Source organism: Erythrolamprus reginae, chromosome 3 (assembly GCF_031021105.1).
Source record: "Erythrolamprus reginae isolate rEryReg1 chromosome 3, rEryReg1.hap1, whole genome shotgun sequence".
NCBI lineage: Eukaryota > Metazoa > Chordata > Lepidosauria > Squamata > Dipsadidae > Erythrolamprus > Erythrolamprus reginae.
Window position 1 is genome coordinate 53562516 of NC_091952.1, and position 19238 is coordinate 53581753.

Sequence of the window (19238 nt, forward strand, 5' to 3'; positions counted from 1 at the left end):
TGATTGGCCAGAATGGGAGCTGACTAGAAGCGGGAAACTGAAGGGCTCCTATTGGCTGCAGCGTCTGACAGCCAGCTATAAAAGAGCTGTCAGATGTGGCGGAAGGCTGCTGGCTAATTCCTTCTGAGCTGTCACTACCTGTTTATTAGTGTTGCTCCCATTAGGCTTGTTGGCTTTGGATCTGTCTCGCCTCAGTTATTGAGCCCGCTCTTCCAATGTTTAAAACTGACGACAAAGGTGGGATGCTGAGCTGCAAACAATCAAAGTCTCAGTTCGAGCTGTGAAGCCACTTGAGCTGCTTGTCACAAAAAAAAAAAAAATTCCCCTCAACCCATCCTTTTCAGGGTGGCCAATAACAGCAATAAACGGGTAGTGACAGCTCAGAAAGAATTAGCCAGCAGCCTTCCGCCGCGTCTGGCAGCTCTTTTATAGCCAGCTATCAGATGTTGCAGCCAATAGGAGCCCTTCAGTTTCCCGCTTCTAGCAAGCTACCATTCTGGCCAATCAGAGTCGTCTTTGAGGCAATCTAGCGTCCTAAAGGGACACAGCACTTTTATCATCCAAAATCAACACCATTTTTTCCCCAGCACCTTGGTTTGTCTTCAGATTGAATTCAATAGGGTATGAAAAGGGAGTTTGTCTGTGTCAACTGTTATTTGAAAAATTACAGGGAACCTTTTTAAGATGGGAATATGTTCATGCATTAGACAAAATAACAAACTGTAGGAGACCAATATCTGGGAACATCATCTGTGTACATGACAGTGTCGTAGAGGAAAGAAGCATTTTCCCATATCTGTTGCGTAAAAAAGTACCATATTTTTCAGCATATAAAATGCATCTTTTGAAAAATTGGGTGCATCTTATATTCTGAATATAGCTTTTTAAAAAAGTTTTTTCCCCAGCCCTAATGAGGTGCTAATTCCAGCTCTTACCTTGCAAGCTCTTTCATTGTTAATTTCTCTGAAGAATGTTTTTTAAAGCCCTAACTAGGGGATAAAATAATGTGCTGAAGCTGACAAGACTAAGGATGCTAGCCAGATGAATTCTGGTACGTAGATTCTCCCCCCCCCCCGCCTCCTATTTACCTCCTCCAAAACTAAGATCCGTCTTATATTCCAAAAAATACGGTATTTTATTTTGTCTAAATCTTCCAGTCAACTTTATTAGGTGATGATCCTTAGCATAGAATTCATCTTTCTCATAGATGCTGCACATTAAGTTGACTCCCCTGTGACCCTAATCTTTTTTCGTGATTAGTAACAGACAGTTTTGAATATGCAGAGTTCAAGTGTTTTCTGCCCTCCTATGGCAAGTAAAGATTCCACTTCTTCCTTCCTTCCATTTAGAAAAGCATTTATTTGTTTTTCCTCTTGAAAAAGCCAATTAGTAATTCATAAAAGGTCAGATCCTTTTAATCCCCTAAATGCTACATCCTGGAGTGGTAGTGGTGGTGGTCATCTGTCTATGCATGCCTATCTCACTCCCTGCAAACTGTAAAAATTGGTCAGGGGATTTTTCTTTGTGGAATCCATGCTGATTTTACAGCATTTTTGGTCAGCTTTATTCCTTTATGTGTCTAGGTATTGCTATTTTTATTACCTTTTATATTAGTTTGACTAAAACAGAAATCATATTGAGTCACTTAGAGTCACTCTAATAAAATGTCCCATTATTTATTTTTGAGTCTTCTGGCATTGCATTGGATCTGAGTGACAAGTTGCATGTTTTTGCTAGGTAATTTTTGCTCAGAATTTCATATTTGAGTCATTATGACTCATGAATGCTTACCACAGGGACACAATGATTTATTATTATTTATTGTCCTAGAATATCTTGTTACTTTAATTTTGGTTTTTTGCTTCCCAGAAACATCAAGATCATCTTGTTTTTAATAAACCAAGACAATTGTATTTGAATTTGGAATAGTGTCGTGCATTGCATAAAAAGTAATGACATCTTCTTATTACTTTTTGATTTCTAATGGCTCTGTATTGTTTTCTTGTCAGTGCAATAGAAATGATTTTCCATTGCTAATTTCTGGGAAATTTTTGTTTGTTTAAAATTCCCAGTTTAGGCAACATCCTTGCTCAGATACCACAGTCAGGCAAGATTAGTTAGGCATTGTGATTTGTGTCAAGTAATGTCTAATAATATAACTGAAGCTGACCTCTCTATTAATTCTCACGACCCCACTTACCTTGGGTTTTATTTTGTTTGCTTGACCAGGCATTCAAATGCCTGCTGGGAGCCACAAGCTGCAGAAAGTGATTTTTTAAAAAACAGAGCCATGGCAGCAGATAAAAACCAGACACTTATCAATCTTTTTGGTCTCCCCTCTTCTCCTTCATTCCCAATATCAGTAATAAGTACCAGCACAGAGCCAGAAAAATTGGGTTAGATTTTTGCACACTGTTGTTTAATTGATTGGCATTGACAATGAGTTGGATATCAATGAGTTGGATATCAAGAAATTGAGTCCTTATAGGATATTTTGGCAGTTGGTGAATATTATTTTTTAATTTATGTATGTTTTTTTCTATTTCTTTTTAAGTATGCCATAAGGAAGGCAAGCATTATTGTACAAACTGATTGTTAAAATTATGTAAGATTATTGTCCAGCAAGATTCACTATGAATTTCAAAGCTACTAGCAATCTTTGGCAAGCAGGGAAGAATATACTGTATAGTGTGCTTTGGCTAGGCGATGCTTATTTTGTTTTTCTCCTATAAATATTTTATTTCTGGGACCCCATTTCTGAATTTATTTGCAGTTGATCTTGAGCAATTTAGATTTGCCAGTATCTGTTTAAATGTTTTAAGATGTGTCAGCATAGGATAGTCCTTGAAATAAGCACTATCTTCCCTTTGTTTCAAAGCTGTAGCTGCCAGAAATGTTCCATCTGATCATACTGTACATGTGGGCTTCTTCTTCTTGTGCCCATATCTCTCTTCGGACGTGGGCGATCATGTTGGCTATCCTATTTTTATCAACAGGTGCACGAAAAAGTGCTGCTGAGTTTTGACCAAACCAGGGTTTTTTTTGAAATCATGATGTTTTTCTTCTGTCTGGACCTTGTTTGCCTCCAATCTTTATTTGGAGGATTAAGTGAAGTATGCCGTATTTTTCTGGGTGCCAGATCACGTCCAAAATATTCTAACTTTTGCTTCTTAATGGTTTTGATGATTTCCCTTGGCTTTCCCAGACAGCTTGTCACCGCCTCATTTCTGATTTTGTCAATCCACAACAACCCTGTTCTATGTACCGTGTTTCCCTGAAAATAAGACACTGTCTTATATTAATTTTTGCTCCAAAAGTTGTGCTACGTCTTATTTTCCGGGGGGGGGGGGGGTTTATATTTCTCAAATAAGACAAATTCACAGGCAGAAAAGCTGACACCCCCAAAGAAAGTGTACAGTACGGTACACTGATTACGGTACGGTACCTGTCAGTATGGCACCCACACACACAAACGACGGCACTTATATGGTACAACAGTATACTCCCACTATTGCAGCTTCCGGCCACCAGAGGAACTACAGTCTACGCACTGTAGTGGAGACTGTAATGGCGGTGAGACAGCTGGACAGTACAGAGTGATGGAAGGGGCCAGCAGGGGACGCCACATTATTACGGTACCGCTATGAACAGCTTTGAATGGTACCGTATGTTTTTCCACCGTACTGTATGTAAACTTGACTACGCCTTATTTTCGGGGTGCCTTATACAGTAGTCCCTCGCTATACCGCGCTTCAACTACTGTGGCTTCACTTCATCGCAGGTTTCTGAGGAAGTCGATCGGCAGATTTAAACAGCCCGCCGAACTCGATTGGCAGGTTTTTTAAAAAAAAATAAATCTAAAATTGTAAATACTGTATTTAAATACTGTATCTAAAATAAATACTGTGTGGGAAGGGTTTATAAACACTTAAAACAATGAAAACTTACCAAACAATTACAATATAAATACTTAAATAAGTACTATCAGTCGATAAATTCCCCATCGCGGATTTCACCTATTGCGGCCAGGTCTGGAACGTAACACCAGCAATAGGTGAGGGACTACTGTATTTGCAAAACCTCTGACATGCTTTACTTTCAGGGTACGTCTTATTTTCGGGGAAACAGGGTAACAGCCACCTTTAAATCCACTTTTCAAATGCTTCTAGACTCTTCAAGTAACTTTCTGTCAGAGACCAATTCTCTACTCTGTAGAGCAGGATAGGAAAAATGTAACATCTGACAAGGCTGATTTTCAATCTTAGACTTACCATTTGTCGTGACTGCAGAAGACCTTTTTCATTTTGAACAATGTTGTTCGAACTTTATCCTTGTCCTAACAGTGGTCATGTCCTAGCTTTCATGTAAATTAGAACATGGGGACTAGGGACATGGTAATAATTATTAACACATTATAGTTACTAAGCAAGAAATCACTTAGAATTGCTTAGGCTTTATTTACTGATAAATGTTTCTGACTACATCTCTCAATATGATTTTGAACAACAATTTGAACAACTGCTCAGTTCAGTTTGGACTGATATGAAGGACATTTGATTTGATTCAGTTTAAAATTCAATATTTGAACCTGTCATCAATTATAGTTTAAAATCCTGATAGAACTGGATGAAGTTTTGAGGCATAAGCGATTCTTCCTAAAGGAATGAAGACTGCTAAATTCCTGAGAAATAGGTCAAACATTTTGAATGCATTTATGTCTATTTTTTTTTATTTTACCACCATTCTTTTTTCTTAGATGATTAGAATAATATGTGGATACAGCTAGCTCTTTTCTGTTAAATAATTTTAAGAAACCTATGTGAAGGGTAATTGGGATTTTTTAAGCAGGGCGAGCCTTTCAGTAGGGTTGGAAAAACCTCCTTGATTTGAGGGCTCAATTTCAATAGTGATTGAGCCAAAATTGAAAATAAGGAAGATCAAAAGCTTGAAAGAACATTTCCTGTCCCTTTTTCATTTATTCATTTGTTTTTCATTCATCTCTCTTTTATTCATTTCCCTTTCTCTACTTTCTCTTCCATAAACAGATATAGCCATTCATAGAATAGAATAGAATTCTTTATTGGCCATGTGTAATTGGATGCACAAGAAATTTGTCTTTGGTGTCGCAAGCAGAGGCTGCTGGTGGGAGCGATGGGAACTGTAGTGCTGGGCTACCTCAGTTGCAAGTGCCAAAGCGTAGCAGCCAAAAATCTATAAGACGCACCCCAAAATGTTCAGGAAGCCAAATCTTTGTTGTACAGTACTAGAATCTAGTTCAAACAGTTGCTGCTGAACTATAAAAATCTATATGGTTCAGCCTCAATGTGCACACTATACTATTGTCTTAATTAGATACTGCCTTAGTTTTTCATGGGAGAAGATGCTGAAACATTGTCCCTCATGAAGTCTTGAAAGCTCACCCCACACGGCGGAACAGCATTTTGAAGTTTGTGGTGTTCCCCAAACTGCTAACCTTTCAGAAGTTCATGAAGACAATCATTTTTCAGTAAATATTTGGTGATTAATGGTAGACAAGCTGCATATTTTAATAGGATCTATTTTTGTAGATACAGTGATACCTCATCTTACAAACGCCTTGTCATACAAACTTTTCGAGATACAAACCTGGGGTTTAAGATTTTTTTGCCTCTTCTTACAAACTATTTTCACCTTACAAACCCACCGCCGCCGCTTGGATGCCCCGCCTCTGGACTTCCGTTGCCACCGAAGCACCCGTTTTTGCGCTACTGGGATTCCCCTGAGGCTTCCCTCCATGGGAAACCCCACCTCCGGACTTCCGTGTTTTTGTGATGCTGCAGGGGAATCCCAGCAGCGCAAAAATGGGCACTTTGCTGGCAACGGAAGCCCAGAGGTGGGGTTTCCCAGTGAGGGGAGCCTCAGTGAAATCGCAGCATCGCAAAAACACAGAAGTCCGGAGGTGGGATTTCCCATGGAGGGGAGCCTCAGGGGAATCCCAGCAGTGCAAAAACAGGCGCTTCGGCTGGCAAAAGGGGTGAATTTTGGGCTTGCACGCATTAATCACTTTTCCATTGATTCCTATAGGAAACATTGTTTCGTCTTACAAACTTTTCACCTTAAGAACCTTGTCCCGGAACCAATTAAGTTTGTAAGACAAGGTATCGCTGTATAAATAAATTTAGAGATGACCTTGGGATGAAATGCCACTAAGGAGAGACTTGAAGAAAGAGTTTCATAATTGTAGAAACAAGCATGAGAAAGCAACTGAAAATGGCAGTGCCTTGATTATGTTAGTATAAAAGGGGACAAACAGAAAATTAGACAGGCTTGTATGATTATATGGTACAATAATAATAAAGTTGCATTCCTGGGGTCCATTGTATGTGTGGGGTCTATTCCCTGACCTATCTTGAAAGCTTACAATAAGATTTTATTGTAATTTAAGGATTACCAGTAGATGATATATGAGGGTATTTGTTTGTTTGGTATGTGTTGATATAATGTGATCATTGCAAATTGTCTAGGCTCTTTTAAGAGGACATTATAGAAAATATTGCATAAATAAATATAAGCTCTTGGATACTTCAACTGTCTGATGCTAAATGATCAGGTAATGATGCAGGGGTGAAATGCTTATCGGTCATTGGAGAGCCAGTTGCAAAGTGAGCACAAGGCTCCGCCCACCCAGTGCCATTTTTATTCCTTTACTCTCTGCGCAGGCGCAAAGCATTCTCTGCATGCGCAAAAGTTAAAAGAACCCAAATGGCGGTGGGTGGGCGGAGCCTCATGCTCACTTCACGACTGGCTCTCTGATGACCAACAAGCACGCGTGAACTGGGAGCATTTCACCCCTGTAATGATGTATCCTATTCTGTGACAAACTAAGCCAAGCACATCATATATATGCATAAGCTTTTTCCCCCCACAATGAATTGGATAATTTTAGAGGTATGGGTTGTAAATGCAGTTATTTGGCAGATTTTATTTATTTATTTATTTGTTTGTTTTGTCAAGTATGTATTAGTGGTTTACAGAGATTTAATAATATTTATATATCATGTATATAAATAGAAGAAACAGTAGCACAGGAGAATAGTTTTGGAGTCTAATGCTTAACAATATACAGTGGTACCTCTAGATACGAGCTGCTCCACATGCGAGTATTCCAAGTTACGAGCCGCAACGCAAGCGAAATTTCTGTTCGACACCCGAGCTCAAATTCGGGATACGAGCAGAGCTTCCGCTAGTTGGCGCAAGAATCGCCTTGCTTCCAGTTATCTCGGCACGAAAAACAAAGTCTAAAGGCATTCGTTCGAGATACGAGTTGATCGACTTATGAGCTCTGGTCTGGAACGAATTAAACTCGTATGTCGAGGTACCACTGTATATCAATTCAAAAACACTGAACTTAAAAACAAATCTATTCCACTAGGTCAGTAGTGAGATACATGAGTGTCAGGATCATGGAGAGCATATGTAAAAGGAGTAGTTCTTCTAACTTATCACTTGATACTAAGACAATATTTTTTTAAAAACCAAAAACTAAAGGGATACACTTGACTGAGAAAGATCGAGGAAACATTACATGGTAGGTTTATATTGAAGAAAACTTTAGCAAGCATAGACTGTAAAGGACCACCGTACCTTCCACTAGATCTAATTTAAGATTCCTACTCTTGAGAGAAACGGCAAAGGGTTCTGTAAATGAGTATGATTTTCTGATATTTTAATATTCTTTCCCCAAAACACTATGATTAGCTAGCCATGGTAAAACTCAAAAAGCTTAGGCTTTGATTATGTCACATTCTCCCCTTTCCTTTGCAGATATTGATGAATGTGTTGATGGGACTGACAACTGCCATATTGATGCCATCTGCCAGAACACTCCCAAATCATACAAATGCATCTGCAAATCTGGTTACACCGGGGATGGGAAGCACTGCAAAGGTAGGCAGAGCAGATAGCATAGAAAAAGAAAAGACAAAAGGGAAATCCAGCTATATTTAATTGCCCAAGCCAGAAATTAACAGGATATGATTTTAAATGAATTTAAAAATGACATGGGGTTAAATACCGCTAACACTACAAATGGAAAAGGAACAACCATTGGGTTTTGAGGAACTTTTAGTAGCTGGGTGTTGCCTATAGTATAGTAGGTATCTCTATAAATGTGTTTATTTGCTATAGTTGGGACAATTGAGATTAAAAACAAGGACTATTCTATTCTTGTTTTTAAAGTTTCTTTAAAAATTATTTAGCTAAGTAAATATATTATTTCCCTATTTTCTCTCTTTCCTTTGGAAAATGCATCCATCTTTGATGAAGTACTCATCCAACCTCCATTCAAACATAGATTCGGTAGAATCTTGCTTAACTTTATCTAGGTCTCCTGAGATAATTTTCTCAGTTCTCCCTAGCAATTGGTTGAAATACTTAATGCAGTTGAGGAAGAAAGAATAATGATTTACTGGAATTAATTCTGTATGACTCCATTAATAATTTTGATGTAAACAAGTTGTCTACTTTATAATTAATGTTGAAGATTTATTATTAATTCTCAATAATTCTTGTATCCTATTTTGAAAGTGAACTGTTAGGATCAGATTCTAAATAATGTAAACATTGGAAATTACTGTTGATTTTTCATTTAATCAGAACATTGTGATGGTATTGGATCCAGGTGTTAGTACATCAAGGTAGTCCAGACATAAATGCAGATAAATGAATACTGGCTTTATTTTTATTGTAAGGTTAAATTAAAGATGCTTGCCAGTACTCAAAGTATTGCTCCCCTTTCCTTTTACTCTCTGGAAAACTAGGGAAGATCCCTTCTGAAACACTCTCTCTGTTTCTGTGGACCCAGATAGCTTTTGCATGATGATTGTCTAGCGCCTGTGGATCTTCCTACTGTCTCCTAAAATCATTCCAACAGAACATTACATAATGTGAAAAAATACAGTGCTGTTATTTTGGAAATTCTATTGGACAGTGGTAATGATTATGCAATCTGTATTTGAAACAGCAGTAACAAGCAAAGTTTTAATGACTTGTAAGAATTAGCTCCAACCACCAGAAATAAATAAGAATTTAGCACGCAATCATGGGAGTAAAGAACAGTTTTGTCTTTATTGAATTGGGGTATAATTTGTTAAATAAATCATTAAAGTATTGTCGGTGTAACGTAGTGGAACATCTGCAGCACATACTAATAAAACTCTTGTATGAATAACATTTAAGTGGACAAAACAGCACATCATAGGACAACAGTTTTTGTACCAATACCTCAAAAGGTATTGATTTTAATATTGTTGGGGTTTTAGATTAACAATTTTAATATTAATTGGATTATGATGTTGCATTGTTTAAACCACTCCGACTCCTCAGAGAGGGGGTGGCATATAAATCCAATAAACAAACAAACAAACAGCTAATTTATAGAATACACTCCAAATCCAGGATCTAAGATTCCCATGGAATTGAAATTTGGCAAATTTCTGGTTGCTCCCGTGCTGCCGTATTGCTGCACTGCTATGCCACCCCCCCCCCCCCCAATTCAATAGAGTGGTCTGCCCTAACCCTCCAAAGGTTGGGCTGTTATTGGCCTGCCCTTCAGATGCTGGAGACTAGACCTCTAGAGACGAGGTAGACTGGCCCTATTGTTGGTCGCTGCATGGCAGTCAACTACAATTAGGGGGCAGAAAACTGTTTGTTTGTTTTTGCCCTTGGTCATTCTGTTTCTCTGTTTAGATAAGAAATATATCTGCAACAATTACCCAGAGAACTGTCTAATTCTACTTAAGATCCTCCAATATTAGAATAGATTTGAATGAAAATTGAATGCAAGCCACTTTGGATGATAGGTAATGAGAACACTTGTTGTGGCTACTCCCATATTCCCATGTTTGTTTATCTATCCAACTTGTATGCCGTCCAACTCCCTAAGAACTCTACGTGACTCACAACCAAAAATAAAACATACAATTAATATTAAAATCTCTAAAAGCAATTTAAAACAATTTAAAAACAACAGTTAAGAATCATGCATTCTATTTATAGCCGGATCTTGATGATACATTATCAGATCAATAGCCTTAGGCCTAGTGGAAAAGCCAGGTCTTTACGCCTTTCCGGAAGGCTAGTGTTTCATGTGAAGCAAGGGCAGTTCTAATCCTAGATAAGACTAGGAAGTTTTAAGATTTCACAGGCTTCACAACTGTGTGGAAGGTTGACATTGTGGCTGAAGTCTGTTATCTTCTCATTACGTACAGGATTTCTCCATCAGTATGAGGTAAAAGGGCGCATCCCTGTTGTTCTCAATTTAGTCATTTTATAAATACTTCATAAGAGCTTTGTGGATTTTTAGTTCTGAAGTTCTTCCACATCACATATATTCTCTTTCCTTTATTCAGATGTGGATGAATGCGAACGTGATGACAATGCTGGCTGTGTTCATGAATGTGTCAATATCCCAGGGAATTATCGATGTACCTGCTATGACGGCTTTCATCTTGCACATGATGGTCATAACTGTCTTGGTAAGAAATTTGCATGTTTATTTATTCATTTATTTTATTTATTTATTAGATTTCTATGCTGCCCTTCTCGAAATGACTCAGGGCGGCGTACAACATTAAATATAATAATATATAAGAACAATAAATAACTATAAAATTATGAAAATTTACTAAAAAACCACATTTTTAAAAATCCCATGTACACTCACACACATTCATCCAGTCCAATCCAATCATATTTAGTAATGGCCGGAGACAATTTCATCTTTCATGGTCCCCATGCCCGCCAGCAGGGGTAGGTTTTTAAAGCTTTATGAAAGACCAGGAGAGAGGAGCGGTACGTATCTCCAGAGGGAGTTCGTTCCAGAGGGTCAGGGCCACCACAGAGAAGACTCTTCCCCTAGGCCCCGCCAGTCGATATTGTCTGGCCGATGGGACCCGGAGAAAACCAACTTTGTGGGACTTAACTGGCCGCTGGGATACATGTAACTTAAAATGCTTACTTTTAAATGTTATGATGCCCCTGCCCAATCCTGTTTATGCTAAAAGCTGCATATCAGATCCTAATACAAAATTCTTCCAATTAATTGTTGAAGCTATCATTTCTGATTTAGTGAATTGGGTAAAATAAAATTACCGTACATCCTTATGTAGTCAGTCCCACCATGATAATACAGAAAGAGCCCTATGTTGTTTCAAGTAGACAACGGCAGCGACCTCTCATATGTAAAATATATATATTAAAAGTGTAATTCTTTAGAGCCCAGCATTTTTTGTTCTACTCACATTGTTTTCTGTATCTTGCATATAAAAAGAAGAGTAACAAAATGATATGATTGAATGCTTGAATACTTTTATGATTATAATGATTCTATGCCATCATATGACTTTAAATAGATATTCTAGTTCTGTAGTTCCACTACAGTGTTTATTGAGTCTACTTCCTACAGAGAAACACAAACTATTCTCAAGTGGTTTCTTCTGTTATTGTCAGAGATCTGTACTGTAATCTCCACCATTTCTGAGTGTTCAGGATTGTGATAGCTGGATTTATTTTGTAAATATTATTACAACAATGGCCTGGTTAAAAAAAATAGTATGTTTTTGTTATTATTCCAGTGGGGGAAACTCAAGATAAAATGGTAGAAAAAATGGTAAACATTGATGTCTGGCAGCTACCCCATCTTCTTATATTTTGCTAGTAAAATACTTCCCTTTTAAGGGTGTAAAATGAATAACTATTAGATAAATAGAAGTCAGATATGTACTTTATTATTACTGTAATGCATATCTCTATATTATTATATCAATTTTAATTGCTTTATTCCAAGTCACAATTGATTTTTCACATGAAACATTGTCTGCTACAATCCTCTTTATTCCTAGATAGGATTTAGATAATTTCAGGGTCTTTATAAATTGAAATGCAGGCTAAAATAGTTGAAATCAATTAATAAAATGCTCAGAATATCCCAGATTTTGGAGACTGGCAAATTGTGGAAGGGAAACTAGTAATAGAAGTTTTATTTTTTCGTAAAAATTCAATGTAATATAGTTGAGAAAACTAATACCCAAGTCTATTGTGTAGATTTTCACACAGAGGAAGTCATGAACATTCAAAGTGCATCGTGAACACAGCCTTGATTGTAAGACTTAGTTGGCCTGAATGTGTAGCCACCTGCCCTAACTTTTTTTAAAAAATTATACAACCAAAAACATCTTTTGGGGAGTTTTGCTCTGTAGAAATATAGCTTTGATTGTTTTAATTTGTTTCAGGGGATTAGGGGATAATAGTTATCTCCTCATTAGAATAAGCAAAGAAAGTCCTTAGTAAGTGCCCCTGAGCATTTGCAAGTACAGTATTAGAAAGGAATGTTTTGCAGAGATTTCACTTACAGTAGTCCCTCGCTATACCGCGCTTCACCTACTGCGGCTTCACTTCATCGCGGGTTTTCAAGAAATATTAATGAGAAAAATCATTCGTGGATCTTCGCTGGTTCGCGGGTTTCTGAGGAAGTCGATCGGCAGATTTAAACAGCCCGCCGAACTCGATCGGCAGGTTTTTTTTTAAAAAAAAAAATCTAAAATTGTAAATACTGTATTTAAATACTGTATCTAAAATAAATACTGTGTGGGAAGGGTTTATAAACACTTAAAACAATGAAAACTTACCAAACAATTACAATATAAATACTTAAATAAGTACTATCAGTCGATAAATTCCACATCGCTGATTTCACCTATCGCGGCCGGGTCTGGAACATAACACCAGCAATAGGTGAGGGACTACTGTATATGGACATTCACATGCTTTCATCCTTTTGAGGCATATCATGGGAACTCATGTGTCCCTGAGTTATACATTCCTTATCTTCAGCTCTTGTTCCAGCAAAACAACGGTGCAAGGTTGCTACTGGTTTTCCTGGATGGGTTCAGAGACAACATTCCTAGAAGCTCAGTTTGTCAGGAGCAAGTCTTGGCAAGTCTTGAATACAGGTAGCTAACAAATGAATTGGCTGCCTCTATGTTTGCTTGCCTGCCAAAGCTACTGTCAGCTGTTTGCTTAAGGATAAACAAAATCACTGAACATGTAGTCACAAAAAAGAGAAGAGCTTAATTATAGACTATCAAGAATGTTTTTCTTCTCCCACCCTTTTTTATTTCTGAACTTGTCAGGATTAAGCATTGCTTACATTTGTCTTCTGAAATTGGAAAGGTATGGGCCAGTGTATGTGAAGTTGCCCTCATACTGAGTCAGATGATAGGTTTGCCTTTTTTATTTATGATTTTCTTCATACCCAGTAACCAAACTAATAACTTTTTTAATGCCTGAATTCAATCTCTGGGGAAGCCTGTGTGGAACCAAAAACCACCTTGCAAAGGGCATGCTGGAAGTACAGGTAGCCCTTGATTTACAAGTGTAAATTGAGCCTGGAATTATGATCTTAATTCATTGCAATGGTAATTTGATACATCACTTTACTGGACACTGTTTTTTACATTTAAACCTTAAAAGTAAGGTTTGAGTAACAGTATTCTCAAGTACAAAGTATAATCATATGCAGTGATGCAAGTATGAAATATCTGAAATAGTTTTGGTTGCCACAATGTAAAAAGAAGATGTTGAGACTCTAGAAAGAGTGCAGAGAAGAGAAACAATGATGATTAGGGGACTGGAGACTAAAACCTATAAATTATGCTTGCTGGAGTTGGATATGTCTAGTTTAATTAAAAGAAGGACTAGGGGTGACATGATAACAATGTTCCAATATCTCAGGGGTTGTCACAAAGAAGAGGGAGTCAATTTATTTTCCAAAGCATCTGAGAGTAGAACAAGAAGCAATGGGTGGAAACTAACGAGAAGCAACCTAGGAGAAATTTTCTAACAGTTGGAACAATTAATCAGTGGAACAACCTGCCTCCAGAATTTCCAATACTGGAAGTTTTTAACAAGAGATTAGACAAACATTTATCTGAAATGGTATAGAGTTTCCTGCTTGAGCAGGGGGTTCAACTAAAAGACCTCCAATGTTCTTTCCAACTTTGTTATTCTTCAAAATAGAAAGGTTACTTTGGATTTTCAGCCCTTACAACAACAAAAATAAAGACTAAGCTAAATATAACACCAAATCTTAGTCTAGACATTGATAAAAAAAATGCTCTCATTTATATATCAAATGCGCAAATGAGCAAAAATGGTCATATATAGATCAAATCCCACTAAGGGTGTGGCTAGCTGATGAGGCCAGAACAAGGCCGAAATGGTGTCATCCTAGTCTCCCTTAATTTTAAAAATTCAGCAAAAAAACATGTGATACATACATACATACATGTGTGTATATACACAAACACACACACACACATACATAATTAATATTGTAAGGAAAAATAAAAAGTATTATTAAGTGTTATTTCCATTTCCTTTTATTAAAGAGTCCTACAGGTTTCTCATTTTTTAGAGAGTGTTGTCTTGAAAAGTTTAAAAACTTATTGTTGGAATGCCTGACATAATAAATTGTTTTTGCTGTCCAGCTTATAGCCGCCTTCCAATGCTACTGCAGTACTTTCTTTACTAATACTTTATTTCTTTCTTCCTGACAAGGGCCATTCTTCACCAATGTCCCCCTCCCCATTCTGGAGTTGCCTGCTTTCCATAGCTACAATATGTTGACATATGTTCTCGGCAACATCTTTCCATTTTCTGCAGCTCAAGTCAAAATTGTTTTGAAAAACTTTAACGCTTTAGCACCCATGTCCAACTGCATATTAGGAAAATATTGTTGTAGAACTATCTGTTGTTGTGTTTGGATACACAAGTGTATGTCAAAACAGGAGCAACAGATGGGATTCTTCAGAGTTATTTAAACACTGACATATCACCAGTTAAATGCTGCCCCTCCCACTCCCACCGCCCCAGGGTCTCATGTTGAAAGATTATGATCTCCAAGTTCTATATTTCAAACACATTTTAAGGGGAAATTGCTGGTAGGAGAAGCAGCTGGCTTTGGAACATGGCTCTCATGTAGCAGATCTGCAATTGTACCATGACAGGGTGATAGTAGGACACAACTGTCATGCAGCAAAAAAGTGGGAAATCTTCCAAATCTTGGCAATTTTAGGGGTTTAGACAATATAGAAGGGAACTCTATACATGCCTGCATTTCTAGAACACAGTACAAAAAGTGTGTAATTCTCAAAGGCTATTTTCCTTCCTGGTTAGACTGCAGGTTTATTCTAAAAGACAGGTACACAATCTTAGGGATCCATGTGTAGCACAGGTGATTTAGTCCTTATATAGGTTCATAGGCAGAGGTGGGCTACTAGCCAGAATGCCTAATTGGGCTTGCCTCCACGACTCTGGAGGTCCCGTGAGTTTCAGCAGAGTTATGCTACTGCACCCGTGCAGGTAGAAAAATTGTGCCCAGAGAATGCAGGTGCGCCCGTGTTCTGGCGAGGTTTTTTACTTCTGTGCATGCGTGGAAGCAAAAAATCTTGCTGGAACACAGGTGCACCTGCGTTCTCCGGGCACTATTTTGCTACCTGCATGGACGCAGCAGCAGCATAACTCTGCTGAAACTCACAGGACCTCCAGAGCCGTGGAAGTGAGCCCGATTATAGAGCGCTGGTGTATAGAGCACTGGTGAGACCACATTTGGAATACCGTGTTCAGTTCTGGAGACCTCACCTACAAAAAGATATTGATAAAATTGAATGGGTCCAAAGATGGGCTAAAAAATGGTGGAAGGTCTTAAGCATAAAACTTATGAGGAAAGACTTAATGAACTCAATCTGTATAGTCTGGAGGACAGAAGGGAAAGGGGGGACATGATCAAAACATTTTAAATATGTTAAAGGGTTAAATAAGGTTCAGGAGAGAAGTGTTTTTAATAGGAAAGTGAACACAAGATCAATAGGGCACAATCTGAAGTTAGTTGGGGGAAAGATTAGAAGCCACGTGAGAAAATATTGTTTTACTGAAAGAGTACTAGATGCTTGGAACAAACTTCCAGCAGACGTGGTTGGTAAATCCATAGTAACTGAATTTAAACATGCCTGGGGTAAACATACTGTATATCCATCCTAAGATAAAATACAGGAGATAGTATAAGGGCAGACTAGATGGACCATGAGGTCTTTTTCTGCCATTAATCTTCTACCTTTCTATGTTACTATTAGGCATTCTGGCTAGTAGTCCATCACCGCTCATAGGTGCTACTGTTTATGCAGACAGCTCATTCTGATTGACCATTTTTGAGATCTGTTTCACCTTCTTCCTATTTACCACTCACTTGTAATACTAAAGACAGCCCTTGACTTATGACCATAGTTGAGCCTAACATTTCTATTGCTAAGCAAAGGAGTTGTTAAGTGAGTTTTGCCCTACCTAACAATCTTTTTGCCATGGTAGTTAATGGAATCACTGCAGTTGTTAAATGAATCATGCAGCCATTACGCAAATTTGACTTTGCTTGTCGGAAGCTGGCTGGGAATGTTACAAATGGTGATCACATTATTGCAGGTCAATTCAACCATCATAAATAAATGCAGGTTGCCAAATGCCAGAATTTGGATATTGTGACCATTGAGATGCTGCAATGATTGTGAATGCGAATTCTTCCTCAAGATGGATATATCATCCAGGAATGGGTTAAATCTGTCTGCTGTCTGATTGGACTGTGTCTGTAAAAAGCTGTTCAGGTCCCACCACTGGTCCCAAAACACATTTTTCCAGTGCCATTATAACTGGATGGTCACTAAATGAATAGTTGTAAGTTGAAGTTGAATGTGTTTAAAATCATTTTAAAAACCATACCACTATTTCATATGCCAATCTTAAATGTCTTTAGTATTTAGCATGCTGTGATATATATTTATGTATGAAACTCACAGAGACCTTCCACCAATCAGTCTTCAGTTAAGTCTTCAGTTTAAGATAACCAAGAGCTAAGTTAAGAAAGCAGCTAATAAGTTCCACTCTCTTATCCCCACTGGTTAAAAATGGTGAAAACTGGTTCTTCATTCTTCACAAAAGAAAAGCATTTTTAAAAGAATTTAATCCCCCCACCCCAATAATGCATAATGTTCATCCATGTGTTCCTGTATATTTATCTAGTGAGTTACAAAACATTATCCCTGCTACACTGATGTAGATCAAGACTGGGGGGAAAAACTATTAACAAATACCTTGGAACGAGGCCTACATAACTTTAATACCTAAAGATACACAAAATAGAGCTCACATTCAAAATTATCGTCCAATATCCCTGCTTAACTCAGATTATAAAATCTTTGCATCCATCATAGCCGAAAGATTTAAACGAATATTAACTGTTAGAATACATACAGACCAAAATGGCTTCCTTCCGGCAAGAAACATAACAACAAACACAAGGATTATTTTGGACTCTTTAGAATACTACGATAAAAACATAGATAAACCAGTAGCATTCCTATTCGTAGATCTACAGAAAGCTTTTGATAGTTTATACTGGCAATTCTTTACAACACAAATAGCGTCAATGCAATTTGGTAATAAATTTACAGAACTCATTAAAACTATATACTCAATACAAACAGCCAAAATACTGATAAACAATGATATGACAGAAACAATAAGTATAAAAAAAGGAGTGAGGCAGGGCTGTCCCTTAGCCCCTCTGATTTTTATCTTTGCACTAGAAGTTCTACTAAATAAAATAAGACACAATAAGGAAATCCAAGGATTAAAAATTAAAAATGAACACTATAAACTTCAAGCTTTTGCTGATGACATGGTGTTCATTGTACAAGACCCCTTAAAATCTGCACCTATCCTAATTAATGAAATAAATAAATTTGGAGAGATTGCTGGATTAAAAATTAATAGAGAAAAAACAAAAATGATAACAAAAAATATGACAAAAAAGCAGATATCGAAATTAGAAGAATCCACTAAAATAAAAACTGCCAAAAAAGTTAAATACTTAGGATTATGGATTACCGCAAATTGCAGCACTATTAAGAAAGACAATTACGATAAACTAATCAATGAAACGGACAAAGATTTTTGCAGATGGTCGAAACTCCCACTCTCTATAATGGGGAAAATTGCTGTAATTAAAAGTAATATACTTCCTAGATTTCTATACCTTTTCCAAACTGCACCCATTAAACTAAATAGGACCTTTTTCAAAAACTTACACACAAAAATTCGCAAATTCATATGGACAAAAAAAAAGGCCAGGATAAAACTTAAGGACCTACAAGACCATAGGTCAAGGGGTGGTTTTGGGTTACCAAACATGGAACTATACTACCATGCCTCAATTGTAAACCTACTGAAAGAATGGATAATACTTAAAAATTCTAGAATATTAACACTTGAAGGCTATGACCTTCAATCCGGATGGCACAAGTTTCTGATGACAGACATAGATAAAATACCAACATATTTCAGATCACACTACATCCGAAAAACCTTAATTAACACCTGGCACTTCATTAAAAAAAACCACTACCTCTGCATCCCAAAATGGATTTCACCAACAGAAGCCATTATATACCCGAATGCATTAACCCTGATAAAATTATAACATACGACCAACTACTAAACGAAAATAATGAGCTAATTCCTAAGCAAAAACTCATGGAAAAGGGTATTAAAGTAGATTGGTTAAACTACCTACAAATAAAATCAAAATATAATGAAGATAAGAACAAATCAGACTTCCAAAAAAATAACCCCCTCGATAAAATAATTTTTGGTCCACAAAAAAAGCAAATATCAAATATATACAATATCCTCCTTCAACACGATAGTGTTGAAGAAATAGTTAAAGGATCTATGATAGCGTGGTCACAAAACTTTGGATACACAATTTATTTAAACGAATGGGAAAAAATTTGGACTGCTAACTATAAACTAACGATGGCAACCTCATATAAGGAAAACCATTATAAAATGTTCTACAGATGGCACTTGCCACCTGCTAGACTTGCAAAAATGTATCCAAATCTATCACCATTATGTTGGAAATGCAGAGAAAAACCAGGTACATATTACCACATCTGGTGGACATGTGAAACCACCCAAAAATATTGGGAAAAAATTAAAACTATACTAGAACAAATTACCTCTCAGACTATCCATGCGAAACCCGAACTATTTCTACTAGGAATCACAAGACAAAATTTTAGTAAAGAAAACAGATATATTATAATCCATATTATTACAGCCGCACGGATTTTATATGCACAATTTTGGAA

General features: G+C 37.2%; 1 protein-coding gene across 2 annotated transcripts in view; it reads left to right on the top strand.

The window, feature by feature from the left end:
• Positions 1–19238, top strand: part of SCUBE3 (signal peptide, CUB domain and EGF like domain containing 3) — a 136683-nt gene that overhangs the window by 31497 nt on the left and 85948 nt on the right. For both annotated transcript variants that reach the window (XM_070745311.1, XM_070745312.1), the window contains exons 2-3: positions 7804–7926; positions 10389–10514. In XM_070745311.1, the coding sequence (XP_070601412.1) occupies positions 7804–7926; positions 10389–10514 (249 nt within the window). The remainder of the gene's footprint in view (positions 1–7803; positions 7927–10388; positions 10515–19238) is intronic.